This window comes from Orcinus orca, chromosome 8, assembly GCF_937001465.1.
Source record: "Orcinus orca chromosome 8, mOrcOrc1.1, whole genome shotgun sequence".
NCBI classification, from domain to species: domain Eukaryota; kingdom Metazoa; phylum Chordata; class Mammalia; order Artiodactyla; family Delphinidae; genus Orcinus; species Orcinus orca.
This window is the reverse complement of record NC_064566.1, coordinates 92,129,850-92,156,154: the sequence shown is the minus strand read 5'-3', so window position 1 is coordinate 92,156,154 and position 26,305 is coordinate 92,129,850. Positions and strand designations below refer to the sequence as shown.

Below are 26,305 nucleotides of genomic sequence, written 5' to 3'. Positions count from 1 at the left end.
TGCCGTCCAGCTCCTTTTGAAAGTTAGCTCTTTGCTGGTCCTTCCTTAGAAGGCCACTAGACACTAACTGGAGTTGAACAGAGGTGACTGAGGAACACCCAGGGCCCGCTTAACGGAGCTGAAAGCCCACTAATGTGCCTCACCTGGAAGGGCTCCCCACTCCTCCTCACTCTCCCTCCTCCCACCCTGAGCTCTGCCGTCCCCCCTCCGGATTCCCTTACCTGGCTCTTATCAGCTTCGAGTACTCTGTGGCTGAAGTCTCTTAACTGATCTTCTTGGCTCCAGCATTTTCCCACCTCCCGTCTTCCCTCCCTCTCTGTACAAACGTTATCTTTCAGAACACAGGTGTGATCATATCACTCCCTGGATTAAAATCACTTAATGGTTCCCTATTAATTACAAGATAAAGTGCAAATTCCCTAGCCTGGCCTACAGTGTCCTTCAATATCTGGACCTAATGACCTTTCTAGAAAGCGCCCCTTCCTGGCACTCTTCAGAGCATACCACACTCTTCCCTTTGTTCTAAACACACCACGATCCTTCTTTCTAGTGTCTCTTCTTCATCCTCTCTGGAATTTGCACCCCCATCCTGACAGGGTCCTTCCTGGCTTCTCCAGTTTCCCATAGTGCAGTAGCATCCTTGTGGCTAATGAGTCTCACCACACTGTGCTGTCCTTGTACGTACACATGTCTGTCTCCCTCGCAACATCGGGAACTTCATTTTTTTTTGGAATTTTATTTTATTTATATTTCTATACAGCAGGTTCTTATTAGTTATCTATTTTATACATATTAGTGTATACATGTCAATCCCAGTCTCTCAATTCATCACACCACCACCACCACCACCACCACCACCCCTGCCACTTTCCCGCCTTGGTGTCCATATGTTTGTTCTCTACATCTGTGTCTCTATTTCTGCCCTGCAAACCAGTTCATCTGTACCATTTTTGTCGGTTCCCCATACATGCGTTAATATACGGTATTTGTTTTTCTCTTCCTGACTCACTTCACTCTGTGTGACAGTCTCTAGGTCCATGCACATCTCTACAAATGACCCCATTTCGTTCCTTTTTGTGGCTGAGTAGTACTCCATTGTATATATGCCCATCGACAGATGAATGGATAAAGAAGATGCAATACATATATACATCAGGAACTTCTTAAAGCTGGGCTGTTTACTCTGTTGACCACTGGAGACACGGCACTAGGGCTGTTTCTTTTCGACCTTGTGAAAATGTCTGAGCCATGGAAAAGCAAATGGTTAGCTTCAGAATATAACAGACAATTGGAATTAATCATTTCAAAAGCAAAATTAAGGAAATTCTTAATTAAGTTCGTTTGAAGTTCACAATTATATTTAATGAGAGATATGGGTACAACTTAATGTTTTGATGTTAAGAGACTTGTCTCCAAAAATGAGACTGCCTCAGTGTGAAGGTCTTAGTAACTCCCCTAACAAGCATCGATTAAACACTTTCTCTGTAAACTGACTCTCTGTTATGCTTTGGGAATACAAAGATGAAGAAGATAGTATGACTGTTCTCAAGGAGATACAATAATTATAATTTTTAGACCCATTTTACATGTGTAAAACCTGAGGCTTCAAGAGCTGAAGTAACTTTTGCAAGGTTTAGCTAATAACTGGCAGTGCTAGCAGTTGAACCTAGATCAAAATATTTTTAAAAAGGAAACCACCCTGTAAATAAATGACCATAGGACTATCAGTGTAATAAGTGCCGAGACTGACAATTACAACACACCATGAGCCAGAAGTCTAGGAACGTGGGGCGGTATCAGAGCTTCATGGGGAAAGCGAATGACTTCCAGCTGGATCCTACGGCATCCTCCATGGTCAGTTTACCTGCCTTTATACATAGCTTAGTAATAGATGGGTTTGAACTAATAATAATAACATTAAAAAACAAACTAGAGTCAGTCACCAATTTTTTTTTATTGGTTTGCTTCCTCCATTCAAAGGTGTATTTTTACCTAAGAATATCTATTGGGCTTCCCTGGTGGCGCAGTGGTTGAGAGTCCGCCTGCCGATGCAGGGGACACGGGTTCGTGCCCCGGTCCGGGAAGATCCCACATGCCGCGGAGCGGCTGGGCCCGTGAGCCATGGCCGCTGAGCCTGTGCGTCCGGAGTCTGTGCTCCGCAATGGGAGAGGCCACAACAGTGAGAGGCCCGAGTACCGCAAAAAAAAAAAAAAAAAAAGAATATCTATTAGTGTCAAAGTATTATTGTCAAACTAAGCCAAATATTATTGTTAACTAAATTTTGTCTGTGCACTTTTCTTTCCTCCAGTGTCAAATGAAGGGGGAAATTACACCCCCCTCATGCCACAGTGACACACCACTTAGTGAAGGTTAGGTTTCTAGAGACCTCAAACATCCTGGATTAGTAAGCAGGAAAGGTCTTAGCACCAGTAGCTTTCTCAAAGCTCTTGCACTTAGTAATAAAGGAAGGAATTATCTTCAAGAAGTGACAGCCAGCATTGGAGGGAAGCAGCAAGGACGTATACAGGCCTGACAGCTGAGATTGTTTAGAGAAGGGCCACATAGTCCTACGTGTGTCATTAACTCATGTCATCCTCCTTAAATAGGAGCATAGGACAAAGTGGCAAGTCAGCAAGCTTTGTGGAAATTGTTTTTGTTTCATTTCATTTCGTTTTAATTTTGGCCTTCAGAGAGAGATTCAATGATATGGAAAGCTCACTTTTGTGGAACAGCGTATTCAGTAACTTGATATCTGAGGTGTTGACTGACGGTTGAGGTTTTCCAAGCAAGGGTGTTGTGTGTTACATGACTAACCTAACACAACCTTAGAACACGGAAATTGTCCACTGAACTAATCATGACCGTATAATTAAAGGAGGGAAAACAGAAAATAAGTCATGTTTGTAGTGCTATAGATTGAACCTAATTTTAAATGTTCACTCCTCTGCCTGCATCTGCTATTCACCTTATACTTTTCATACTGAGGATGGTTTTAGTTTGCAATTTAACATTAGTGATGAAGATGTTTTAATTTACTCTGTGCTTTTGTAGTTAGCCTTAGAATGAAAAGAATGCTCGCTAAAGCTCTGAAATTGAAAAAAAAGAATTCCAGCAGATCATGGAAGCCCATAAGAAGGTCCGAGCACTATAGACAGAGGCTGCATGGAGATAGCTGGAGAAGGAAAAGATTATATCCTTTATTTAGCATTTTTGGAGCTCAAAAAATACTGTTACTCACATTTCCTCACTCGATTCTCATGATAACCTTGGAGGAGAGATGCCATTTACCCTTTTGAAAATGTGAAAACAGATTCGGAGTTTTTCCCGGTTTCACCACCAGGAAGCTCAGAGCTGCAGCACAAATTCCGTTTTTCCGAGTTTTATGGTCTCATTTTCCTTAGATGCCCTCTTAAGTGAAAATAAGGTACAAGTGATGTCCTTATCACATATCTCTAATTTCAATGATGATTGATCAGCAGCCCACATTCAGATGATAACTAATCAAGTTATTTTCATAATGACACCGCTTTGGTTAGCTGCAGGGCCCCTCTGACTGACATAGGCTTTCCGCCGGGGACTCGGCAGTCAGGAAAGTAGAATCTGGAATCTCCTTTGGCCACTCTCCATATGCAATACCTTCATCAAACCCTGGCTTAAGAAGAGCTTTCTAACTCATATGTTTCTTCTCAGACTCAGCTGGGACCAACAACTCAAGAGCCCAGAGGTTAAAAAACCACCACTTGCTTTGTGACTGACGGATAATAGAGGGAATAACTCACCATAAGGGCCTTAGTCACAGAACCCAATTTTCCAGCTAAGAAACTGTCATTTCATAAAATAGTCCAAAGCTGCTTGGATTCCTGGTAGGAGATGTGAATAAGTTGAATGTTGCCACATTATTCAGCATGATGCTTATCATGGATTTACAGCTGTTTCTTCAACAAACCATATTACACACGCTCGGAATACCCTCTAGAATAAGAATATGAAACATCTATCCCCTCCCATTTCCCCGGTTTCTGTTTCTGTAGTCATGTCAGTTGAGGTTGACATTCACTCTGAGTCCATATCTGATGTGTTCCAACTGATATCCTTACTTGCTTGTCCTGTCGGCTCTAAGCTTTAAATTTGGAAGGTGTTCAATGGCTCTTGTTGGCAGGAAAAATGAACGAGGAGATGTAGAGAGAGACTGCTATTACAGCCAAATTTCAGTCACATAGATTGTCAATACTAATGAATGCCCTTGAAGCAGACACTCTAAATGCCTGAAGTTGGAGTTGAACTGCATTTTGAGTCGGGATCATTCGGCAGAACAGACATCCTCTCTCTAAATACTAAAGGACCAGTATTTGGACTCTGGTTATAGAGCTAATTATATCGCTGTCACATATTGGAACATGCTGATTGCTGATGGATAGGCTTCAAATTCCTTCTAAGCTGTATTAGTTTAGTTTTAGTCCTAACTCACAGAAATCAGATACAGTAGATTGTTCCATTAGTTCCCCACCGTTCTTTTAGCATCATAAAATAAAGCCTCATTAACATACTGTAATTGTGACTAGTGCCACAGTTAAATAGACGGAGGTTTGGATATTGGTTCCAGCCACTTATTTAACCTCTCTAAATCTCAGTTTCCTCATCTGTATAATGGGGATGATGATAAGATATTGAACCACATAGGACTGTTGTGAGGATTAAATGAAATAACACAAAAAACAATGCCTAGCGCCTGGCACACAGAAAACATTTTTAAAGTATTTAGCTATTGTTGTCATGCAGATAATTAAAATAATGCTCCCTCCAGAAATAATGGGAGTTTTCTTGATATTAAAAAAATTAAAATAATAATGAGCGCTTTAGAAATGTGTTTCTCTTGCCTCCAGACGTGGAGAAAAGCAGTCACTTCCCTTTTCTTTTCTGTGTGTAGTAATCATTGTTACATGTGATAAGCCTTGTGATTTTAAATATCTTACACTAATTGTTAGTCTTTTAACACCCTGGAGGCAAACGTAAAGAAAAAAAAAAGAAGTCAGCTTTTAGTAAGTTGAAGCAAGTGACCCGGGTTTAATAATGGTACCTCTCATCAAAGGGAAAGATGATATTAAATTGGGTGCTTAAAAGCAGGGTATAAAAAATAAGGGAACTGCACGTGCCATCTCCATTGAGACTTGAGCTTAAGGGTTGGAAGGAAATTCAATTTAAAGCACTTTGTAGAGGGGCAGTTATTGTAAACAGTCTGCATCTCTAAATACGCTTAGCCTGTAGGGAAATTGAGAAGCATCAGTTAAGAAGAGACCACAGTAGAGTCTGCTGTCTCCGTAGCTTTGAGACAGAAATTTGTGAATTTCTTTTCAATTGGTTAGAAAAACAGGCAACATTATATTTTCTTACAGAGTGAGGGCTCACCAGAGGCTGCTGCAGTGTGTATAGTAAATGGCTTGGCTACCAAGGTCTCTTCCCGGGTAAGGAAGAAGTCCAAGTTCCCTTAAGTATTTATAGGAATAATAGAACCTAATATGTGTGTCGTCCTTTGTGGTTTTCCGATATTTTAATGCGTATTTTGAGTTTTAATCATTTAAACCTTTTGTTTTCATGATGAATAGCTCATGGTTTGAGAAATGTGGATAGTTCTCTATATGAATTAAAATCGTCCATTCCCATTATCCCAGGCTTCAGCTAACTTTGGGACCAGTGACCACCCACCCCACTGGATGGTGTGAGGGTCTGTGCTTCATCAGTTACTGGCTTCCACCTGCACAATGCATCCATTTTAGAATGTGATTTTCTTTCCCAGTAGTCCATGCTCATGGACAGCAGAACTGTACAACTAGTTTTCACTCTGCAAAGTAGCCATTTAATATATCCCAGGGAATGGAATATCATATTATCAGTTCATTAGCAAAGTGGTTGGTGCAGAAGAGCAACAGTTGGCCTTCAGCACGCTCTGTCTGAAAGAGACAATGTATTTTGAAATGCTGGAACACTCCCCCTCTTTGAATTGCTACTGCAGCAGAGCAATATAAAACTGTTCTTTTATTCTTCTTTTGCCATAAACGAGCATCACAGAATCAAATCCATTGAGAAGAAACTCCTTGCTTTGCCAACACAATTAGTTTTGTAAGAAGCCTCTGTATTCAGATTGTTCTCCTCCAAGGTCCAAGTTGGATGGCTGTGGTTATTTTTTAATTAATATTTTTTTAAGAGCCTCTTTTCTCCCAAGAGCCTCTAAGAAGATTTAGCAGGCTTAAAATGACTGTTCCACAAGGTGATTTCAGTGCCATCTCACAAGCAAATAAAACAGTGGCTTTCCCACTTTGGGGGCTCTGTTTTTTCCTCTCTCTTTTAATTCTCAGAAAACGTGTCCACTGGAGGAAGTTTTTCTTCAGGGTGAGGCTGTCTTCTCTCCAAAAAAGATGCTATCTTTTTGATGAACGAAAATGCCATGAAACCTGTCCAGCTATGAAAAGGAGTGAGAGAAGAAAGTCTGGGATTTTCACATTTCATTGTGAAGAGCAAAAGGATTCAGTGATTATTATTCTCTTTTATGGTTTATTCTTATATTCCTCTTTCTTTGATTGCCTTCGCTTCTTGGATAAGTGGATTTTAATGGAAAAGCTAATTCAGATCTTCATGTTTAGTGGACGGGTATCACTCCCCACAAACATTCTATAGAGGGCATTGAACCTCTGCGCTTTATGGGGTCAGGCAGCTCAGATCATAAGCATCATAATTGCTTGGCCCTCTTGGTGCTGTGGGCTCTGATTAAAAAGTCCTATTGAGCTCAGTCTTTTAAGAGGAAGGCTTCTAATGCGATGGTTAAAACTGAAATAGCATAGGCGCAGCTGCTGTAACTACTTTCTTTTGTCACAGTATTCCTGGAAAAGAGTTTTCACACATCTAATCAATGTTTCCTTTCACAAAAGAGATTCTCATCCTATATGTAAATACCAGTCGGACTGTATTGACCAACAGTCAATACAGTTGAACTGCTTGACCGCGGTTCTTCAGCCTTAATGCTGAAAACCAATAGACCCAAAGGTAAAAACAGCTTGACGCTTATTCGTCTTTAAAGTTAAGGCCCGGGTCACCTTTGGTTTGGCATGGTATAAGAGCTCATTCTCTTGGAAGAGAAAAGCAGAAACAGCTCTTCTTACAAATGAAATAGCACAAGATTAAAGGATTTCATGGGGACAAGAGAATCTTGACATGGTCCTTTGCAATAACTTTTGTCCTGTTTTAAATCCTGAACTTTCCAATTTGTAAGGTGATGGTGGAATTATCAACATCTATTCACTAGGTCGATTTTGTTAGCCTTAGATCCATCAAAACCTGGGTTTGGGAGCTCTGAAGGCAAAATCTGGCCGTGCTCTTTCAGAGCTACCCCTTCTAAAAGGGATATTGCAAGACATGAGATTTGCAGAACTGGACCTTTGTGTAAGTTGGTGTGGCTGAACGCATTGTGGCAAGTCACCACTATGAGCATCAGTATTCTTGGCTGTCCTTCCTTCGTGTGCATTTTCCAGTTAAAGGTGAAATTCCATCTTTAACCCCCTTGTGGTTGTCTGAACAGTGATTAATGAACTAGATGTGATTCCTTGCAGACCTTTCAAAGGATGGATGAAGGATGGAATTTCAGCCTTGTGTTTTTTGTTTTTTTTTTTGAAACCAGGCCTTTTGCATCATACAGCTTTTAAAATCAATGTCCTTTTTTGAATGCTGAGAAAACAAAGGGAACTTCTCAAAAGTGTATGCAGCTTGACACAATAGGCCTTAATTGGTGTCAAGGAGATGTTGGGATGAATGGGGAAATGCCCATTTAGCTGGTAAGACTGAAAAGTGGAGCCTTGTTATGAGCTCTCATCTCAACGTTTTTAAACTATAGCAAAACTGAAACATATTTGCAATATAGATCATAATGACTCCAAAGGAGCCATTATACTCTATTATGTAATTACATAATCAAAGCATGCATAATAATCAGCTTTTGGAATTCAGTGCTAATCAAACATACCTATAGTATGTGTTTAAGCCAAAATAGAGAACGTTAATTTGCCATTAGTCAACTAAACAAGAATGTGTATACAGAATATTCATGAATTGCTTAATGTTGTGTCAGATGATATTTTTTTGTTTTGTATTCAGGGGAAATCAACAATTTTAACTGAAGAAAAACCAGCAGTGAGGGAAGATTACTCTTTAACTTGCCGTTCAAAAATTTGCCTCACCTTTTTACTGATTATAAAAGGAGATTAGATTAAATTCAATATTTTTTTTTCCTTCCGTAAGCTCAAGTGATACAGCAGTAATTATATAACAGGAGATTCTTAGGAGATCCTGACCATCTCCATGCCATAGGATAAAGTGTTATGAATACTACACTTGAAACAAAGCTTTTAATAAATAAATAAACAAACAAACCTTGAGCATCTCTTGCTTTTGAAATTAGAAGCAAATCAATAAATGTTATTTAGAAATAACCAAGAATAGAAATACCTTGATGAGCCATCAGGAGATGGGCCCTCATACTTGCCATGTGATCTTACTTACATATCTCCTCCCTGGGCCTCACTGTCTTTATCTATAAAATGAGAGAGTTGATCTGGAGGTTCCTTTTAGTTCTGTTGGCCTTGGTTTCCACAAGGCTTCTATGAAAAAGAAGGTGACACAGAGGAAATGCTTTGGTCCGTGCCACGTACTCTTGCCCACTCAGTTATCTGTTGAGTTGGTTTATCTTATTTTAACTCTGAGCTTGTGAACTGTATGGTTCGCATTCATACTTATTTTGACCATTGAGTAGACAGTCCTTGGAGCAGTCAACAAATTCGACTTTACTGTCTGGGATAGCAAAACATGGATGAGGATAAAAAGGTTGAGAGTAGCTTTGTAAACAGCAGACAGATTGAATGTTTTTGATTTTAAATAAATATTCTAGTATTCACAAAGGTTGAAGGATTGTCTCTCTTCGAAATAAAGAATTGTATTTATGTTGAAGAGGGCTCACCCTTAACCTTAATCCACGGTTGATAGACCCATCATTTTCTGTTTCGGTTTTTTTTTTTTTTTTTTGGCCGCGCCTCGTGGCATGTGGGACCTCAGTTCCCCGACCAGGGATGGAATCTGCGTCCCCTGCGGTGGAAGCGTGGAGTCTTAACCACTGGACTGCCAGGGAAGTCCTGGACCCATCGTTTTCGACACAGGTTCTCACTGTCTTTTATTTGCACATTGGATGACTGAAAATGTTACTGTAATATTTAAAGGGGTCTAAATTCTTTCATCAAAAGCTTTTGTGGCTTTAACTTCAAATAATTTATTTTCAAATTACTTTTACTGTAATTCTTATTAATTCAAATAGGTTTCTGATTTGATATAAAACTCTGTAAATGCAAGGAACAGTTTAATGAATTGAAAGATAGGATTGAGTCTTTTAAAGGAAGTGTACGAAATATGCTGACAATAATTGCTTAGATAGAAATCACATCTTAATGGCTTTGTTAATGATTTATAGTGAACGCTGTGTTTACGTTGACTTGGAGGAACATGTGCAGTTAGAAAGATTTCTCCCTCTGGGTTTCAGCAGAATCTTTTTTTTTTTCTTTTCCTGAAATGTACTCAGTTCTAAGGCTAGCTCTCAGAAACGTTAGCAGGAATTGCAGAGCCTCTGTTGGTGATGGTTGTATTTGGGTTGGGGTAAGGGGTTTTTCTTTCAAGTTGGGCACGTAACTGATATGGTTGTAAAAATGGGATCCAACAGAAATGAGAATGGGGGAAAAGCCATTTGAAGCTTTAAGACACAGGGCTCACATACCAATAAGAAATAAGTGTTTCAAAAACATGCAAGTTTTTTGCCTCTTTAGAAAGTCTCAACTTAGGTACCATTTGGAGGGGAAGAATTAATAACCCCAAAGCTTTCATTAGTGTAAAATTTCGATAACTCTGGTGGCTTTTTTAATGGCTGCGTTGATCATTGGCAGGATGATTTTTTTGTTGGTTTGGTTGGGTTTTTTTGGACAGCCTGTATTGTTGGTTGGACTTTTGCCTATTTAGACAACCTGACTATGCTGATTTCATGTTAGGTTCAGTCTTCCACACAGCAGAGGATTAAAAAGAAAGGTTCCCCTAATACGATTTTGCAACTGAAAGAGTAGAACAGGGGACCTTATTTGCTCTTTCTCTGGTCAAGCTGTCTTCCCAGTAAAGTCATTGGTGCTCCTCGAGTCAGGAAGAGTTTACATAGTTGCCATAGTATAAACCGAATTCTGTTCCAACTGTGACTTGCCCTTTTATTATAGACTTGACTGGAGAGACTTCCCCGGTGTAAATGAAGTGCTTTATTTATTAACAGCCAGGCAGCGGGGGCCAGAGCCCTCGGTGCTGGCAAACGCTGGCCGTGCACTGGTAATAAAGGCATTCTCCAGGGGCAGTGTGCTGAGTGCTAAAAGAAGGAAGCAGTAGTAAACAAGGTGTTTTACATTCAGGACAGTTTCTCTCTCATCTTGAAGTGTGTAATTGTGTTCTGGATAAATTATGGAAATAAAAAAAATTCAGAAGTTGCTCATAGGGAAATCACCCTCTTTAAAAACAAGTAAAATTTCCAAGGCAGAGCCAGTAGATCCTTGGCAACAAATCTTGAGGTTGGCTGGTTAAAAAGTACAAACTGTATGGGCTGGAGAATCTGACGTAACTGGGTTCAAACACCAGCTCGGCCACTTAGCTGAATTCCATTAGGCAGCTTATTTCAATTTCTCCGTGTCTCAGGTTCTTAATCTTTAAAGTGGAGACATTGAAAACTCCAGGAGTTTGAGAAGGAAAAGCGTGCAAAGCCACTAACACAACGCCTAGCGTCAGAGCAACGTACGTTCCCTTCTCCCAGTCCCGGTGCCTGAGAATGCTATTTCTCATTTCAGCTTCTTGCTCGAAGATTTGCCCCATCACCCCGGCCTTCAGGCAGTTCTCTTGTTGGTCAAATAGATTCCAACCCAGGCTTAGTGTTCTGTGTAATGCATTTACATAGTGTTTATAACAAAATGAGGTTTCAGGAAAGAATCCATGGGTTAAGTCAACTGATGATTGAATTAATGGGGGATTTCTGAGTCCACTGCATTCCCAAGCCCACTCCAGCCCTAACCAGCTCAGCTGAAATGGTCTTTACTGATCATCAAAATAAATTTTATCTTTTTTTTTTTTTTTTTTTGCTTTAGGTAATATGCTTTTTCTTCCTTGTAATGAATGTCCTGGCAACTTCTAGAGTACTTTGGGAGACCTGCTTGCGAGAGAATGGGCCTCTCTAATGCCAGAGTTTTATTTTTAGAATTTGTGGGTCAGATAGGGAAGTTATAGGGAATACAGTTGCTGGTATAAATTAAAAGCCAGTTTGATTCCGTCTCTTAAACCTCACCCACATATACCAACTAGCAGTCAAAAATGTCTATACGTGTCAGACGTTGTTCCACCCTTAAAATAAATTACCTTGCTGATAACAGCCTTATTTAATGGCTACAGTATATTGTACCTACTTGATTTCTTTTGCCCAGAACGTGTGCTATTTCTGCCCTGACGGTATATCTGCTAATTGAATTTTAGAAAATCGGAAGTTTTTTAAATGGATTATTTAAGAAAGGCACCAAAGTTACCTGTTTGTAGCCTTCTGCTACACATCAAATTGTGTTTTGTAACAACCTAATTGTCATGATATATGTTTCAAGGGGAAATTTATCAAGTCATAGTGCACCCTTCTGTTTGGAAGAAATAGTTGCGGACGTGAGCAGAAATTATTTTTACATAAAGGCTTCAGGCGGTTAGGAGTACTGACATACATATCATATTTTCATCACTGTCATTCGCTTCCTTTGCCTCAACTAAATAGGTCATTATTATTCCATTGCAGCCATCTTATGACGCTCCAAGCATGGAGCTCTGTGTAATATAACTACTGTCCAGCTGACCCATATAATTTATTGGTGACTTTTACAGAGTGACATCCTTGGGCCACCACCATCGGTCTAGGCACTTTGATATCTTGCAACACTTATAATTTTTTAGCATTTGTATTGTAACCATGTTAACATAGCTACGTATTGTCCTTTTCTGAGACAGTGGATTTTAGGTTGGCCTTAGCAATTTCAAAAAATAATACAGTAGTGATGATGATACCACCGTGGATTTGCAGAGCCTGTTATGTGCCAGAGCACAGCAAGGGCAAACATTTGCAGATGGCAAAAGTTTTACCTGAATGATTTACTCAGTAATGACACATTAAAGGGATCTGGTCTTATATTATTTAATTATAAGTAATAAATAAGAATGCTTAGACTTTTTAAGAAACGTACAAACAAAAAATCCCTCTGGCTCTGTTTTATTACTTTCCTTGCTTTAAATACAAAACCACAGTCAACTCCTCTGCTCCTGTCTCCTTTGCAAATGTTTTATAGCCTTAATATGAATATAGACAGAATACACTAGGGTTCTGAGTAAAGACTAAAATTAGAGTGGATGGTTATTTCCACAGTAACTATTCTATTAGAGCTTAATTGAATTGCACTTGTCTTTAAGTCCCAGCATCTGCAAGATGGTAGTCAGGATCTATAAGGCCAAAGGGATTAAGGCCTTTCACTGGGTAGCCTTTCCATGTGTTCCTTTTATAAGCTGAAGATTCTTATTTGTGTTGCTAATAAACTTCCTTTAGGTAGAAGAAATCTCCTCCATAATCCGGTAGACTGGTTTGATAGTCTCACCTCCTCAAGGCAAGTCCCATGTTTCGAGACGGAATAGCATTTGAATCATGCAGTTTAATGTTTCCTTACTAGGTTGGGTTACCCTGAGGAAATGGGGTATTGTCCTTTCTGTACAGACCTCCCCGCCAGGGCCAGCAAAACCACCTTGAAAAGCTTGCTCAATTGGCAGGAATTCCCTTTCCCTTGTTTTAGTCTCAGATCTGAGAATAAACTGCTCCCCCCAGCTTGGTTCTGAATTCTGTGTTTGTCACGGTGACCCACTGAGGAAAAAATAAGCATGACTTCGTCTCCTCTGATCACTCTTCCTCTTTGATATTATTCTCTAACACTCTTCAGCCCACTAAGCTTTCACTGCTGGATCAAGCTAGGGAAGATTTACCTTTACACTTGCTACAAGCCCTGTGGGCCTCGTTCTCACACCCAGGTTACTTCCCTGGATCAGAGGTCTCAAGGTTGGGTTTGCTTTTGCTCTGCTCCTCAAGCTTCAAGAATTTTTGTTTATCTGTGCCTCTAATAATTTTTTCCTTATCCCTCTAGTTGCCTCTTTTCTAATCCTCTCCCATAGGCTGGTCTATTTCTAGGTGGATTTGGCTTAAAGCCATCTTAGACGTCCCTTCTCACACTTCCCAACTGTGTCCTGCCAAGAAAGGATCCTTCAGCAGAAATATGAGAGCAGGTGGAAATCCTCCATTTACTCAAATTGCGTCTCTATTTATGCGGTCTCATTTTTTTTTTTTAGAATAGTACTTATCTTTGACCTTTGTTTCTTAATGTGACAGGTTTTTTTTTAGAGAGTGAATAAGCCACCCCGAGTTGATATATAATTACATAGAGAGCTCCTTGAGAGCAGGGACCGTGAGCTTTCATTCTTGTAACCACACTGCTGGCAACACGTACAGTTGCTTAGTTGGGATTTGACATCTAGAGAAGTGATGGTGGTGATGATGATAGCAGCTACCATTTATTCAGTTTTACGAAAGATAGCCACAGTGCTAAATGCTTTACACTGATTATCTTTCTTTTTTTTTCTTTAAATTTGTTTGTTTATGTATTTATTTTTGGCTGCGTTGGGTCTTGGTTGCTACGCGCGAGCTTTCTCTAGTTGTGAGCGGGGGCTGCTCTTCGCTGTGGAGCACGGGCTCTAGAGCGCAGGCTCAGTAGTTGTGGCGCACGGGCTTAGTTGCTCTGCAGCATGTGGGATCTTTCCAGATCCAGGGTTCGAACTCGTGTCCCCTTCATTGGCAGGTGGATTCTTAACCACTGTGCCACCAGGGAAGTCCCTGATTATCTTTCTTAATCCTCCCAACAGCTCTGTGAGATAGCTTTTAATTACTATCCCCACTTTACAGATGAGACATTGTCTCAGGGACTTTAAATAGTTTGCCTAAAATCTTACAGCTAAAAAGCAATGTCTCTTGTCCCCTCCCTGATTGACCATTGTACCTATTGCCTATATTATACTTTTTGTTCTGTAAGTGGGAATTAGGGATCAGTTTTCACCAATATTGCAGCTTCTTAGAGGCTAGGACAATGTCTTATACTACTAAATCCCCTGCTATGCCTGGTGCGGAATTGGACATTCAACAATTATTTCATCTTTTGCTTTTGAAGTCTCCTCTCCTCCTACCTGTGCTGTGGATCGTTTAGGACATTTATGAGAGGCCCTGGCTACTGTCACTTATCCTAGAAGTAACAAAGTAGAGCAGATCTGGAGATAATCCAGATATCAGTGGATCTGAAAGCCTAGACTTTTTGACATGTTCTGTAAGAGATTTTCTAAATGGCTGGAAGGGGGTAGTCTGTAGAAGGGGCGTGGTTCAGGACTGCCTGGAGCAGTCCTGAAACTACATGAAGATGTAGTTTCTGAGAACAGAGTAATAAAGTGAACTGTAAGGCTTCCCAGGATTTTACTGAGTTTCCAAAGGGTCATAGTCAGGTCCCCACCCCTACGCAATAAATAACGGAACTGCCTATACTTTGGGAATCTTGACATCCACTAACAAGGTGAGATTGTTTACTGAGCCCTCCCACCTACTTCTATTAAGTGACCCCTTGAGTTTTCTGTGAGGTGACCAAATAGCTCAAGGGCATTTGAGCTGAGGTTCAGTACAGTCATTCCTTAGTATCCATGGGGGATTGGTTCCAGGACCCCCACGGACACCAAAAACCTCAGGATCCTCAAGTCCTTTCTATAAAAGGCATACTTTAGGGCTTCCCTGGTGGCACAGTGGTTGAGAGTCCGCCTGCCGATGCAGGGGGCATGGGTTCATGTCCCGGTCCGGGAAGATCCCACATGCCGTGGAGCAGCTGGGCCCGTGAGCCACAGCCGCTGAGCCTGCGCGTCCGGAGCCTGTGCTCCACAACGGGAGAGGCCACGACAGTGAGAGGCCCGAGTACCCAAAAAAAAAAAAAAAAATGTATACTTTAAGTCATCTCTAGATTACTTATAATACCCAATACAATGTAAATGTTATGTAAATAGTGGTAAAAACAATGTAAGCACTATGTAAATAGTTGCTGTCGTGCAAATTCAAGTTTTGCTTTGGGGAACATTCTGGAATTTTTTTTTTTTTTTTAGTATTTTCGATCTGTGGTTGGTTGAATCTGCGGATGCCGAACCCGCAGATGAGGAAGGCTGATGTATATATATTTCCCCTACTCCGTTTGTGGGAGCTGCTGTTCCTCATGACAGCCAATACTCTTACCTTTCCATACCTCTCCAGCGTACTACTTGGCTAGTAAAAACACTGGAGGCTGGAGCATGGACATCACAACTTCTGACAGCACGTTGATTCCAGGCTTAGTTGTATTTTGCCCCTAGATCTAGCTCAGCTTAACAGACTTGTGTTGTGGACTATTGGAGAGAGGTGTGTGAGCCTTACCAAATATGGCTCCTCCTGTCTATTTTCTTTTTTGGCCGCGCAGCTTGTGAGATGTTAGTTCCCCGACCAGGGCGTGAACCCGCTCCCTTGGCAGTGAAAGCTCGGAGTCCTAACCACTGGACCTTCAGGGAATTCCCATCGTGTCTATTTTCTAATTCACTTCTTGTTTCTTTCTAATTCACTTCTTGTTTCTCATTTTAATTGATCCTATTAACCAAATTTTAATTGATGGAATTTTTTTCTCCTTTTTCTAAAGGTGATGGACAGAATTTGTTTACGAAAGATGTGACAGTGATCGAGGGAGAAGTTGCAACCATCAGCTGCCAGGTCAACAAGAGTGACGACTCTGTTATCCAACTACTGAATCCCAACAGACAGACCATTTATTTCAGGGACTTCCGGCGTAAGTTTCCTTCTCTATAGCGTTAGATGGCAACTGTTTTTCCTACACGTTGTCTTGATAAAGAGATTGCCAAGGCCTCCTTTTTTTTCTTTTTTTCTTTTTTTAAATTTAATGTTAGATGCTTAAAGTTTAATCAGTTCTTCAGAGGAAAGAAGAGACATGCAATCATAATCTTCCTACTTAATAGAAACCTTGAATGGTCCTTTTTTAAAAGTAAGGCAGTCTTCCTTTGCAATAGGAATTGATTGTAGTAATTCAAGGTGAATTGCCGTTGAGTCCCAAATACTTAGCTGACACAAACAACTCAAATAGGGTAAAGCAAGGAAAATATAGCATTCTCAAAGGTAATCTGTTTGGTTTGAAGACTGAAGTTTCCTAGGCAATCTGTGCCTATAAAGACAAAACCAAATCTCCTGTCATCATAGCCTGTGGTAGGTGGAGGTGCCCATGTGCTGAAATCCTTCCAAATATAAGATCACAAAAGCCAGTAATCGAAACTTAATTGTATATCATAGCAATGGTTCAGATGGGTGTCAGGGGTTGGCAAGAGCAAGAATCAGGTCTTTCGAAAAATTGCGATTTGAGAGCATTGGTGCCTAACCAAAGTAGGTGTCAGGCATGTCGCCTCCTGCCCACTTGTCCCCATTCTCCCCAACACCTCAGAACATTCATGACCTGTGGAAAGTGTTATGAACATAAGGAACATTAAGAGGACTATGGAGGGTAGAAGGAGAGAAGCCAGCTTCTCATTGTTAGAATGAATTTTTGTCATTAGTATATACTGATCTAGCCTTTGCCAAATTAATATAAGGATTTTAAAAGTGAATATTAGACATCAATAAAAAGCCCGCATACATTACTTTTGGGATGACTCTGACTTCCTACTTTATGCCTAATCAGTTTCATCCCCGTGGAGCTGAATGCAGTTAGAAAATGGGGTCAGGTCTTAAGGCCCCTGTAGGCCCCAGGCCATGGACTTTTGGCAGTGCCACCTCAAACCACATGAAACAGAAAGATGCATCAGAGTTAAATTGGATTGTTTTGCTATAAAGTTTTTTTTTTTGGATGATTTCATTTTGCTTTTGCAATTACTAATAATGCTTTTTTAAAATTTTCTCTCATAATATTAGAACCTCTATTTCTTTTAAGGCCTCAGATTCTTAGAGACAATTTAAAAGCCTGTAGGTTCTACTCCCTGAAATTTCAGTGCCAAAGGGGGCTCATTGCCTGCCCTTTCCTCCTGTTCTCATTCTGCCTGTCTCCGATAGACGATCCGAAACAATTTATGAATAAGTGCTCAAAACTGACAGCAAGGGATATGCGTGTGTACACAGACACACACACCCATGTGTGTGAGTTTCCTTTTTGGGCAGGGATATATATATATGTGTCTACAAACAGTTATTGCAGAAGCCCTAACTAGGAACTCAAGAAGCACAAAGAAGTACCCACCAGGTGCAGAAAGACTTAATCCGTGTGTCTGCTCTGTAGCTGCCTTTCTAGTCACCTGCCTTTTGCCTCCCCTCGGGAAGGCAAATAGACTGTCGTCTTTCCCACAACGCTAACTCTGTGTTTTGTTTTCCAGCTTTGAAGGACAGCAGGTTCCAGCTGCTGAATTTTTCAAGCAGTGAACTCAAAGTGTCGTTGACAAATGTCTCAATTTCTGACGAAGGAAGATATTTTTGCCAGCTCTACACTGACCCCCCTCAGGAAAGTTACACCACGATCACAGTCCTGGGTAAGCAATGCACCAGGGCTTGTCCTGGGAAACGAGGGGGTGGTACTTACTGCCAGATGGCTTCCAGCAGCTAGGAAAAGGTTAACGGTAAATTTTACTGTTTTAGGAAGACTCAGCGCCCATCTTGCTGAATTTTAAAAATAGCCTATTTTACCAAACACTCTAAGGAATGGCAATCAGCAGGCTCTCTAGATTTCCCCTGCTCTTGGGTTTCAACCCTCACGCTTCAGAAGCAAAGATCAAGAGAATTTAGAGCCCTCAAATGAATCACTCACCACGTGTAATGTCGTTGCTTCTACCTACCAGGACTTTTCTTTCCCCCCTTCTGTGCAGTAGAGGGGGATACAGGCTACCACATCTGCACCCTGTGGCAGAGCTCTGATATGAAAGCCACTTGATTTTTTCCTTCTGAGTTACATCTCGTTTAATACTGTTGATCTCCTTTTCTTCAGCTTGACTTATTGCCTCATTTATTGCTCCCACTCAAGATTATGCTGTAAAAATCATACCCCATGAACGCATACTTTGCCACAAATTGCAACCATTAGATGTAAAAGAATGAAGAGCTTCTAGGGAGAGAAGGCTGATAATAAGCGTGGACCGTGGATCGGCTGCTGAGTACACCCCTACCTCTAGCGGGTTAAGTGTCTTCACGAATGATGGCTAGAGTGCGACTTTCAGCAGAATCCCGGTAGCCAGGTTTCCATGTGTATGTTTTGATAGAGTCAGCAGATACTCCTGTGGTGAAGGTAGTCTGAACTAGTCACCTTTTAGACAAACATATACTACAGTGCCTAACACCAGCCAATTTGGATTTTTGAAACTGAGTTTTCAAGGACCTACACTATAGCATGAGGCAAGATCTCTGATTTATACCTTCGGAAAGATGATGAGTCAAAGCCTATCTGAGGCGGCAGACTGCAGCTTTTCAGTGTAACGATATGAAGATTAAAGGGGAAAGATAAATATGAAGGATGTTTTTGCTTAGTGTGTGTGAACATATATGTATTCATGGGTGTATGTATTGATCTGCTGCCTCATTACTTTATTTAAACATAGCTGTAATAGGGAACATTTTTTTAATTCATTAAACTAAAAACATATCCCTAATGCTGACATATATGTTATTGATAAGAGGAACACTGATTTTAGACAGTCAGGTTTCATGTCTGGCCATGTTGCTTCTGCTGTGGTCTGTGTTTGGTGATGTGTACGTGTTTATCTCTAATTGCGCCTTTGATCCCTATTAGATCTGCAGAAATAGTAAGTGTGGAAGGTTTGGCTAGGATGAACGTTTTGGAATTTGGCAGATGTACCGAAGGTTTTCTGGAGAGGTCTTTGAAGCACTGTTTGCTTGTTGGAGTAAGTCGTCAGCTGCATAAACTTCAAATAGGCCATCTTCCCATTGACCCACCATTGTTTATGGTGTGTCCACAAAAGTGACGGCAATTAGATGGAATGTACTTAACGGCATTTTGCATTTTCAATGTTTCGCTACATATACCTTTAAGTATGGATGTCTTTATTTCAAAGAAAGAGATGATAATAATAGAGGTTAGTCGTCTTGCCCAGCTTACAAAGCACATGGTGAGAATCAAGAATCTTAGACTTCGAAACAGACCTTACTCTTCTGCCTCAGAACCTCTGGGTCTTCTAGTCTAGGTTGTTTTCAACAAAATCCTGAAGGCTGCTGTTTCAAGATTTTCTCCCTGAAGATGCTCATCTTTTGTTTGCAGGAGTGTATCTGGTCTTTGACGAGCAGTTACTGCCTGTCAGTTTTCAGTGTTTGGTACATTTGTTCTCAGACTCGCTAGACTGGGCCAGTTGGACGGAATACACCCAGCACTAGGCTTTTGAGAAGCATTATGCCTGTAATCCTTTTGGAGGTCTGATTATTCTAGAAATAATAGGTTCCTTGCTTGTATTGTATAGAAACATTAACTTAAATATACTTGAAAGTAATGCTGGTAAATGCTCTTTTTGCAGATATTATGCATTCATTTAATATTCCTTCCACTGAATTTATTCTAGGATTCCTTGACGGAGTCAAATTATTGTCATCGGCACTTGAGTCTTTCATATTCCAAAATCTGACAGTTTCCACTGATACTCATATATTCAAAGCTTCCTCCTAAGGTTTAGAGTTTTCAGGTATCATAATGAATGAAGAATGATCTATTAGCATCATCTTCGTTTCTATCTGTGGTTCTCTGAAAAGGACCCCATATGTACTTACACAGCTGTCAAACTTCCTGATCGGATGAAGATGCTCATTTTAGTGCATGCATCTTTATTAGTTGTTTGAAGCATTCAGCAAAAATTTCGGCATAATTATAAGACATAGAGATGGGTATTTGTTAGTTACTATTCTGTTTATTATCTTATCCATGTAAAAACTGAAAACTCCCCTGTGATATCTTGCATGCCTTTGGATGCCTTTTAGGATATTCATTCACTTCTCCCACTTGTGATGAGTTTGTTTCTTTCTCCAGATCCTACTACTGTTCATGAAAGGAGATGAGTGAGAGAGAGAATATGCTGCTTTAACATTAGTATAGTTACTGATAATAGTAGCTAATATTATTACAGTCCTGTCCTTCTAAGATTAGTGTTCACTCAAGATTCCAGGAGCAGGAGAACCTAATTATTTTAAAGGGTCTTAGAGTGAGATTCCACATACCGATCAGCTTTAAGTCTCCTCTTTTGTTGTAATTAACGTGACTCATCTTGATATTGCTGATTTTTTTTAATGTTGTAGGCGTAATGTTTATAATTAGCACTCTTATAGATGTGAAGTTAGCTAAGAAGAACGTCAACATTTCTTTGCTATTTTCTAGTATTTCCCTCTACGTGACTTTTATTCAAGTTTCCATCTCTATGCACCTTCTTAGATATATCTTTGGTTGTTTTCATTAATGGCTGCAGGCAGTTTTCACTAACTATGTCTGTTTAGTGGACCACGTATAAGTGTATTCTCTGGTTAGTAGCAGTTCTAATTCATTTTTTTCTTATAAATGGATTTTGATACCTTACTAACTGCTTTCGTATTTGAGTAGACATTATGAAGTTAAAGGGAAAAACGGGAGAATGAATAGACCAAAATAAACTTTAAGATTTTCTTGTCCTACCCCCCCTTTTTTCAGAAAGATAGACTTAAATCACTTCATTTATATTTTCTAAAGCTTTCTTGCTTTAAAAAAAAATCTGAGAGAAGTTAACTTTATAACTGATATCAGTGAACCATTATGACTCACATTTTATTTTATATTTGTAAACCAAACAGCTCCTACTACATTTGACTCTTTCTTCTTCTAAACTTCGTAAAGATCAGTAATACTGGTCACAGTCTTGAGAAAACTGTTTATGGACTTGGAAAAAGTCATTCAGCCATTTCTCAGGATGTTCTTCTCAACAATAAACAAGTCCTTTATTTTTCTACACTGGTCATATTTTCCACCACTTTTGAAGTTTTCCACATGTCTACCTTGGCTGTCAAGTTACAGGTGATGTCAGCTCTCCAGGAGGAGCTAGCATTAGTACAGGAATCACTGGGAAGGATTAGGGAAGTGTAGATTATATCTGCTGCAGTAGAGGAGGTATTAACATGGATAAAACCAAGCAACAGGTAATCTAGATAAGGACCTATTTGCTGCCATTCACACTCTCAACCCCCAAACAAAATCTAAGAGACATTGGTAAATTTTCCTCTGGCCTAATTTATACGTACCACTTGCCATTTCCTTACTTTTTTTTTTTTTTTTTTTGCGGTACGTGGGCCTCTCACTGTTGTGGCCTCTCCCGTTGTGGAGCACAGGCTCCGGACGCGCAGGCTCACTGGCCATGGCTCACAGGCCCAGCCACTCCGCGGCATGTGGGGTCCTCCCAGACCGGGGCACGAACCCGTGTCCCCCACATCAACAGGCGGACTCTCAACCACTGTGCCACCAGGGAAGCCCCACCATTTCCTTACTTTGAAATAGCAGACATTATTGATAATGTGACAAGAACACGCCATCATCCTTATGACCTTCTCCATCTGATGGAGAGAATTAAGTACTTCCTCTACTAAGAAGTACCACTAAAAAAAAAAAAAAAAAAAAGAAGTACCACTGAAGGTGAATTGCTAGTGGAGGTTAGAAGAAGCCTGTGAGGAGGAGAAAGAGCTCTCCAGTATCTTCAGACTCAACACGAGAAAGGAGAGGATGAAGGAAAGATACCCAGGAACACACAGAAAACTAATGTCTGACAAAGACTATGTTTGAACCTTAATGCCGTCAAGACCTGACAATTGATATTTGCTGGAACCTTTTAACAGCTCCCGGATCTATTCCCATCAGGAAGACTCCCAGGTTACCACAGAATGACCATCAAAGTGTTTCTCCCAAAGTTATCCATGCATACTGAAATCTGCTCTATCCCATCCTGTAGTGTTTTCCAAGGAAGAGAGCTTTGTGTATTACACATTACCTTTAGCTATTTGCCCTCTTTTTCTCATCCGAAGAGAACCCTTCTGTGAGTATCCCGTCTCAATTTAAGTTTGCTTAAATTGAGTAGTATCCCATCAATTACATTACTCAATTACATTTCTCATTGAAAATCATTGCACGTGTCAATATCAGAAATTATTTTCATCACTCCATTTTTATTTCTGCCTGGACCTTGAAAAGAATTAATACTGTTTGACTTTCAGCCCTACATTTGTTGGGAGGACATTCCTAGCTCTTTTACTCCTTAGTTATTCCCTTTTTATCTAAGCCTCTTCTTCTGTTCCCCATAGCTCACCAAGATCTTATTTTCTTTAGGCTTGGACAGTCTTTTCCTCTGACATTTGCTCTAACAAAAGCATTTTTTTCAATATTCCTATTATACGGCACACAGAATTTAGTAGTATTTGTTGGGCGTAAACATCTAGTCTCTCTGTGTACCCCATATCAGCTATCTAGGTACATGTAATGAAAATCTTTAACCTACCTGATTGTCATCTAGGAAGGATAAACTGCGTTGAGGAAATAGCTAGCCAAATCATCCCATTTACTTTTATACCTGCCTTTCTGTCTCTTAAAATGTTGGCAGATGTGCAACTCCAAATTGGATGTTAGACTATCTCTCTTTATGCTTATTTTTTCTTAAAATGTAAACTAGGGTAGTTCTTTGCCATATTTAACTACTCATTGGGGCCACATCACTTTAGCAACACGTCCAGTTGAGCAACTGTGTTAGTTTCCTGTGATACAGGGAACAAAGAAGAGACGTGATTTTGCTCCAATAGTTACACTCCCCCTACCAACTATCTTGCTGAGAAACATATACAATAAATCATTTTCCTTTTCCTTTTCCATAATTCTCTATAGAAATTTTCAACTGCTTCAATTCAGTGTAAAAGTCTTCCTGTGGGTAGAATTTTCACATTGGACTAGAACAGTTGGAAATCTCAAATACATGGTTTAATCCCATAATTTATTGAAGCAGTATCAGAGATTTATTATTCAACTTGATCATCAGGATGGCATGTTTATACATATTTAATTTCTTGTTTCTCTTCTGAGTTGAGAAACTTATTAATCATAAGTCTTAGAACCATCTTTGCTTATTCATGGTGGTCAGGACATATATTTTTAGATTCAGTCTGCTGAATTCAGTATTCTTATTGATTTTTATTTCAAGAAGCTCAGTCTTGACATAAGGTTGCACTTATATGGTTTCATTGTCAACTCAGTTTCTGAAAAGATAACATGCTTTCTTTATCAACCACCGTCATTACTCTTTGATATTCAGCATTTTAGCCCCCAAATATTTTATTCTAATCATTTTATTACATATATGTTTAATATGCTTAGACAAGAGTGGTTTTAATTCTGAGGTAGAAATCTAACCTACACTCAATAGTCTTTTCCACCTTTGGTTTCTAAAATTTGCAGCTTTAGATTTCAGAATATAGAAAAATCATTACAAATTAACTGGCATTTCCTACATTACTACATCTTCATAGCTAAAGGATTTTATTACTACGCCATCCATCAGAGGTCAAGATCATATTCTAGATCTCTATAAATACTTTGAATTGAATGGAAGTGGCTCTGAGGCACAGTTTTTCTGTGTATGTTTATGGGGAGTGATTCTTTTACGGGACTCCATGTTTTTGATCTTTGCTGGTTGACTTTGGAATCTTTCATATGAAGATTGAAATCCAAGGGTTGAGTTTAAGGACAAATATTCCTCTCAGAGACTTCCAGGTAAGGAGGATAATGTCAATAGTGTTTACTCCTCTTGCTTTTATATCTGCTTTCTGGTCAATTTTCTAATGACCGATTGATAGCAAATCTAGTATCTATATTTTTATAACTTGGTCACTGATAACTTAGGAGTGGAAGACTGGTCATTTTATCAGATAACTTTAGGACGAATTCTGAAGTAAGGGATTTTACGTAACTCGCTTTATTTGATAATGACTTTGTCTTTCTTCTGTTTCCTCCAGTGGCAGTTTGTTTTAAATTCCCATCAGGAATGTCTATTGTTATCTCCTTTTTTTGAGAGCAATGGTCCTAGTTTCTAATGAATAGAAGAATATGCCCAGAAATAGATTCTGTGTTTAAAAAGCACACATGTTTAATTTGTAGTCCCACCACGTAATCTGATGATCGATATCCAGAAAGACACTGCGGTGGAAGGTGAGGAGATTGAAGTCAACTGCACTGCCATGGCCAGCAAACCAGCCACGACCATCAGGTGGTTCAAAGGGAACAAGGAGCTCAAAGGTAAGATGCGAATTGCCTGGTACTGAGGAAGCCAGTCCACACTCGATCCCAGCAGGAGTACATCTTTGTGGACGTTAAAGACAAATGCAAAACACACCCCTGAACAAAAACACACCCCTGAACAAAAATGCTCATTTATATTGGGTTGGCCAAAAAGTCCGTTCTGTTATAAGCAAAAATGAAAGACACATTTTTCATTTTCACCAAGAACTTTATCAAACAATGTATTTCTTAACCGAACGATCTTTTTGGCCAACCTAACATATGGTTTGCAATCAGTTAGTAAGTGTGTCTGAGCCCAAAGCATAACGGCATTTTACTGTTCTAATTCATATCCTCATTCTGTCGTTTGAGGGTTCATGGTGATATGTGCTGCTAGATGTTTATTCAGAGGCTCAGAGAGAACCAGACCTGTAAACTAGAACTCGCTAGACCAGTTAGAATCACTGAGGTATCCCCTGAGCTCAGGCTGGACATGTCTGTACCCTTAGTTCTCCTTGCTTTTACCCTGTGACCCAGGGTGGGTCAGGACCCCAGATTCTTGTGTTACACCTTGAAAAAAAATGTATAGCAGTCTTGGCCATGGTGAATACCAAGTCATTCTAACCTCTATTGGACTATTGGTTGTTTTGACAATGGGCTTTCCTGCAAGGGTGCTTGTGCTAAGCAGCTGAGAATCTATCTTCATAGCGAACTTGCAGGCACCACCCTTCTTGAGAAATCTGTGATTCAGTTGCCCATGTCAGCAGCCTATTCTTCTGCAACGTTTCTGACTTTGTGCTGGCAGCACAGGCAACTTTTTTAACCCTGCTCCTATTGTCTCTCCCTCAGTACCGGGCCATCCAGATTTGATTCCTGGATCCTCGGACATCTGCCCTCTTGGCCACTGCATCGGCTGAAGGATACAGCCTAGCCCCTATTTTTGACTCTCTTTTTGCCAGTTATCCTAAGTTCCTCATTCATGTCTGCATTCCGATTCCTTTCTTTGCAAAAGGTTGCCTTGCAAGTAGTACCCAGGACAGAGGACTCAGGGCCTGAACTCCTCTGATCATTTGACAGAAATGCTTGCTGTGTGCCTCAATTTCCTCTAAAATGGGGATATTAATATTTACATACCTTGTGTGATTCTTATGAAGATGAAATGAGTGAATATTTGTAAAGCATGGGGCTAGTGTCTGGGCCAAGGTAAGTGCTCTGTATGTGCTTGTTAAATAAATAAATAGTTCCAGGAAGAAAAGAAAGTCCTTTTAGAAAGAGGATATAAAAATCTATATCTAGAAACAGAAAAATCTATATATAATGGCTTAAGTTTCAAAAAGCTTGCTCTGTTTTAATCTCCTATTTCCTAGGTGTGGCTTTGGAAGGAAGGAATTTCTCATTTCCCCTCTGCTTTTCTGTCTAAGTGAATTGAGCCATTAAATGTGTACCAATAAGTACAAAACATTAAAAGAAAGTTAATGGTGCGTCATGTCCCAGGGAGTGCTGAGTTCAGGAAAGGGGCCTCCTTGGCCTATTCATCCCATCCGGAAGCCTCCTCCCCCCCTTTTCTGGGTGTTCTTGGACGTGGCTCCCTTCTGGCCTGAAGCCTATATCTTACTTTGCTCTACCCACTGCCACTGCATTTTTTTGTGTTCTTCCAAAAGTCTCAGAGTTTAAACATTTCAATTACAATTTCATTTAATTGTCGTTGCTTTCCCTGTTAATTGCTGATGGGGGTGGGCAAAGAGGGTTGTTTATATCTTTACTCCTGATTGAAATTACTTAAGGGATTTGGATGATGTCCTGGAATTTTTAAA

At 40.0% G+C, this 26,305-nt stretch overlaps 1 protein-coding gene across 6 annotated transcripts in view; it reads left to right on the top strand.

The window, feature by feature from the left end:
• CADM1 (cell adhesion molecule 1) overlaps positions 1-26,305 on the top strand; it is a 334,723-nt gene that overhangs the window by 251,266 nt on the left and 57,152 nt on the right. For all 6 annotated transcript variants that reach the window (XM_004273374.3, XM_012534268.3, XM_012534267.3 and 3 more), the window contains exons 2-4: positions 15,870-16,016; positions 17,602-17,754; positions 24,372-24,509. In XM_004273374.3, coding sequence (XP_004273422.1) covers positions 15,870-16,016; positions 17,602-17,754; positions 24,372-24,509 — 438 coding nt within the window. The remainder of the gene's footprint in view (positions 1-15,869; positions 16,017-17,601; positions 17,755-24,371; positions 24,510-26,305) is intronic.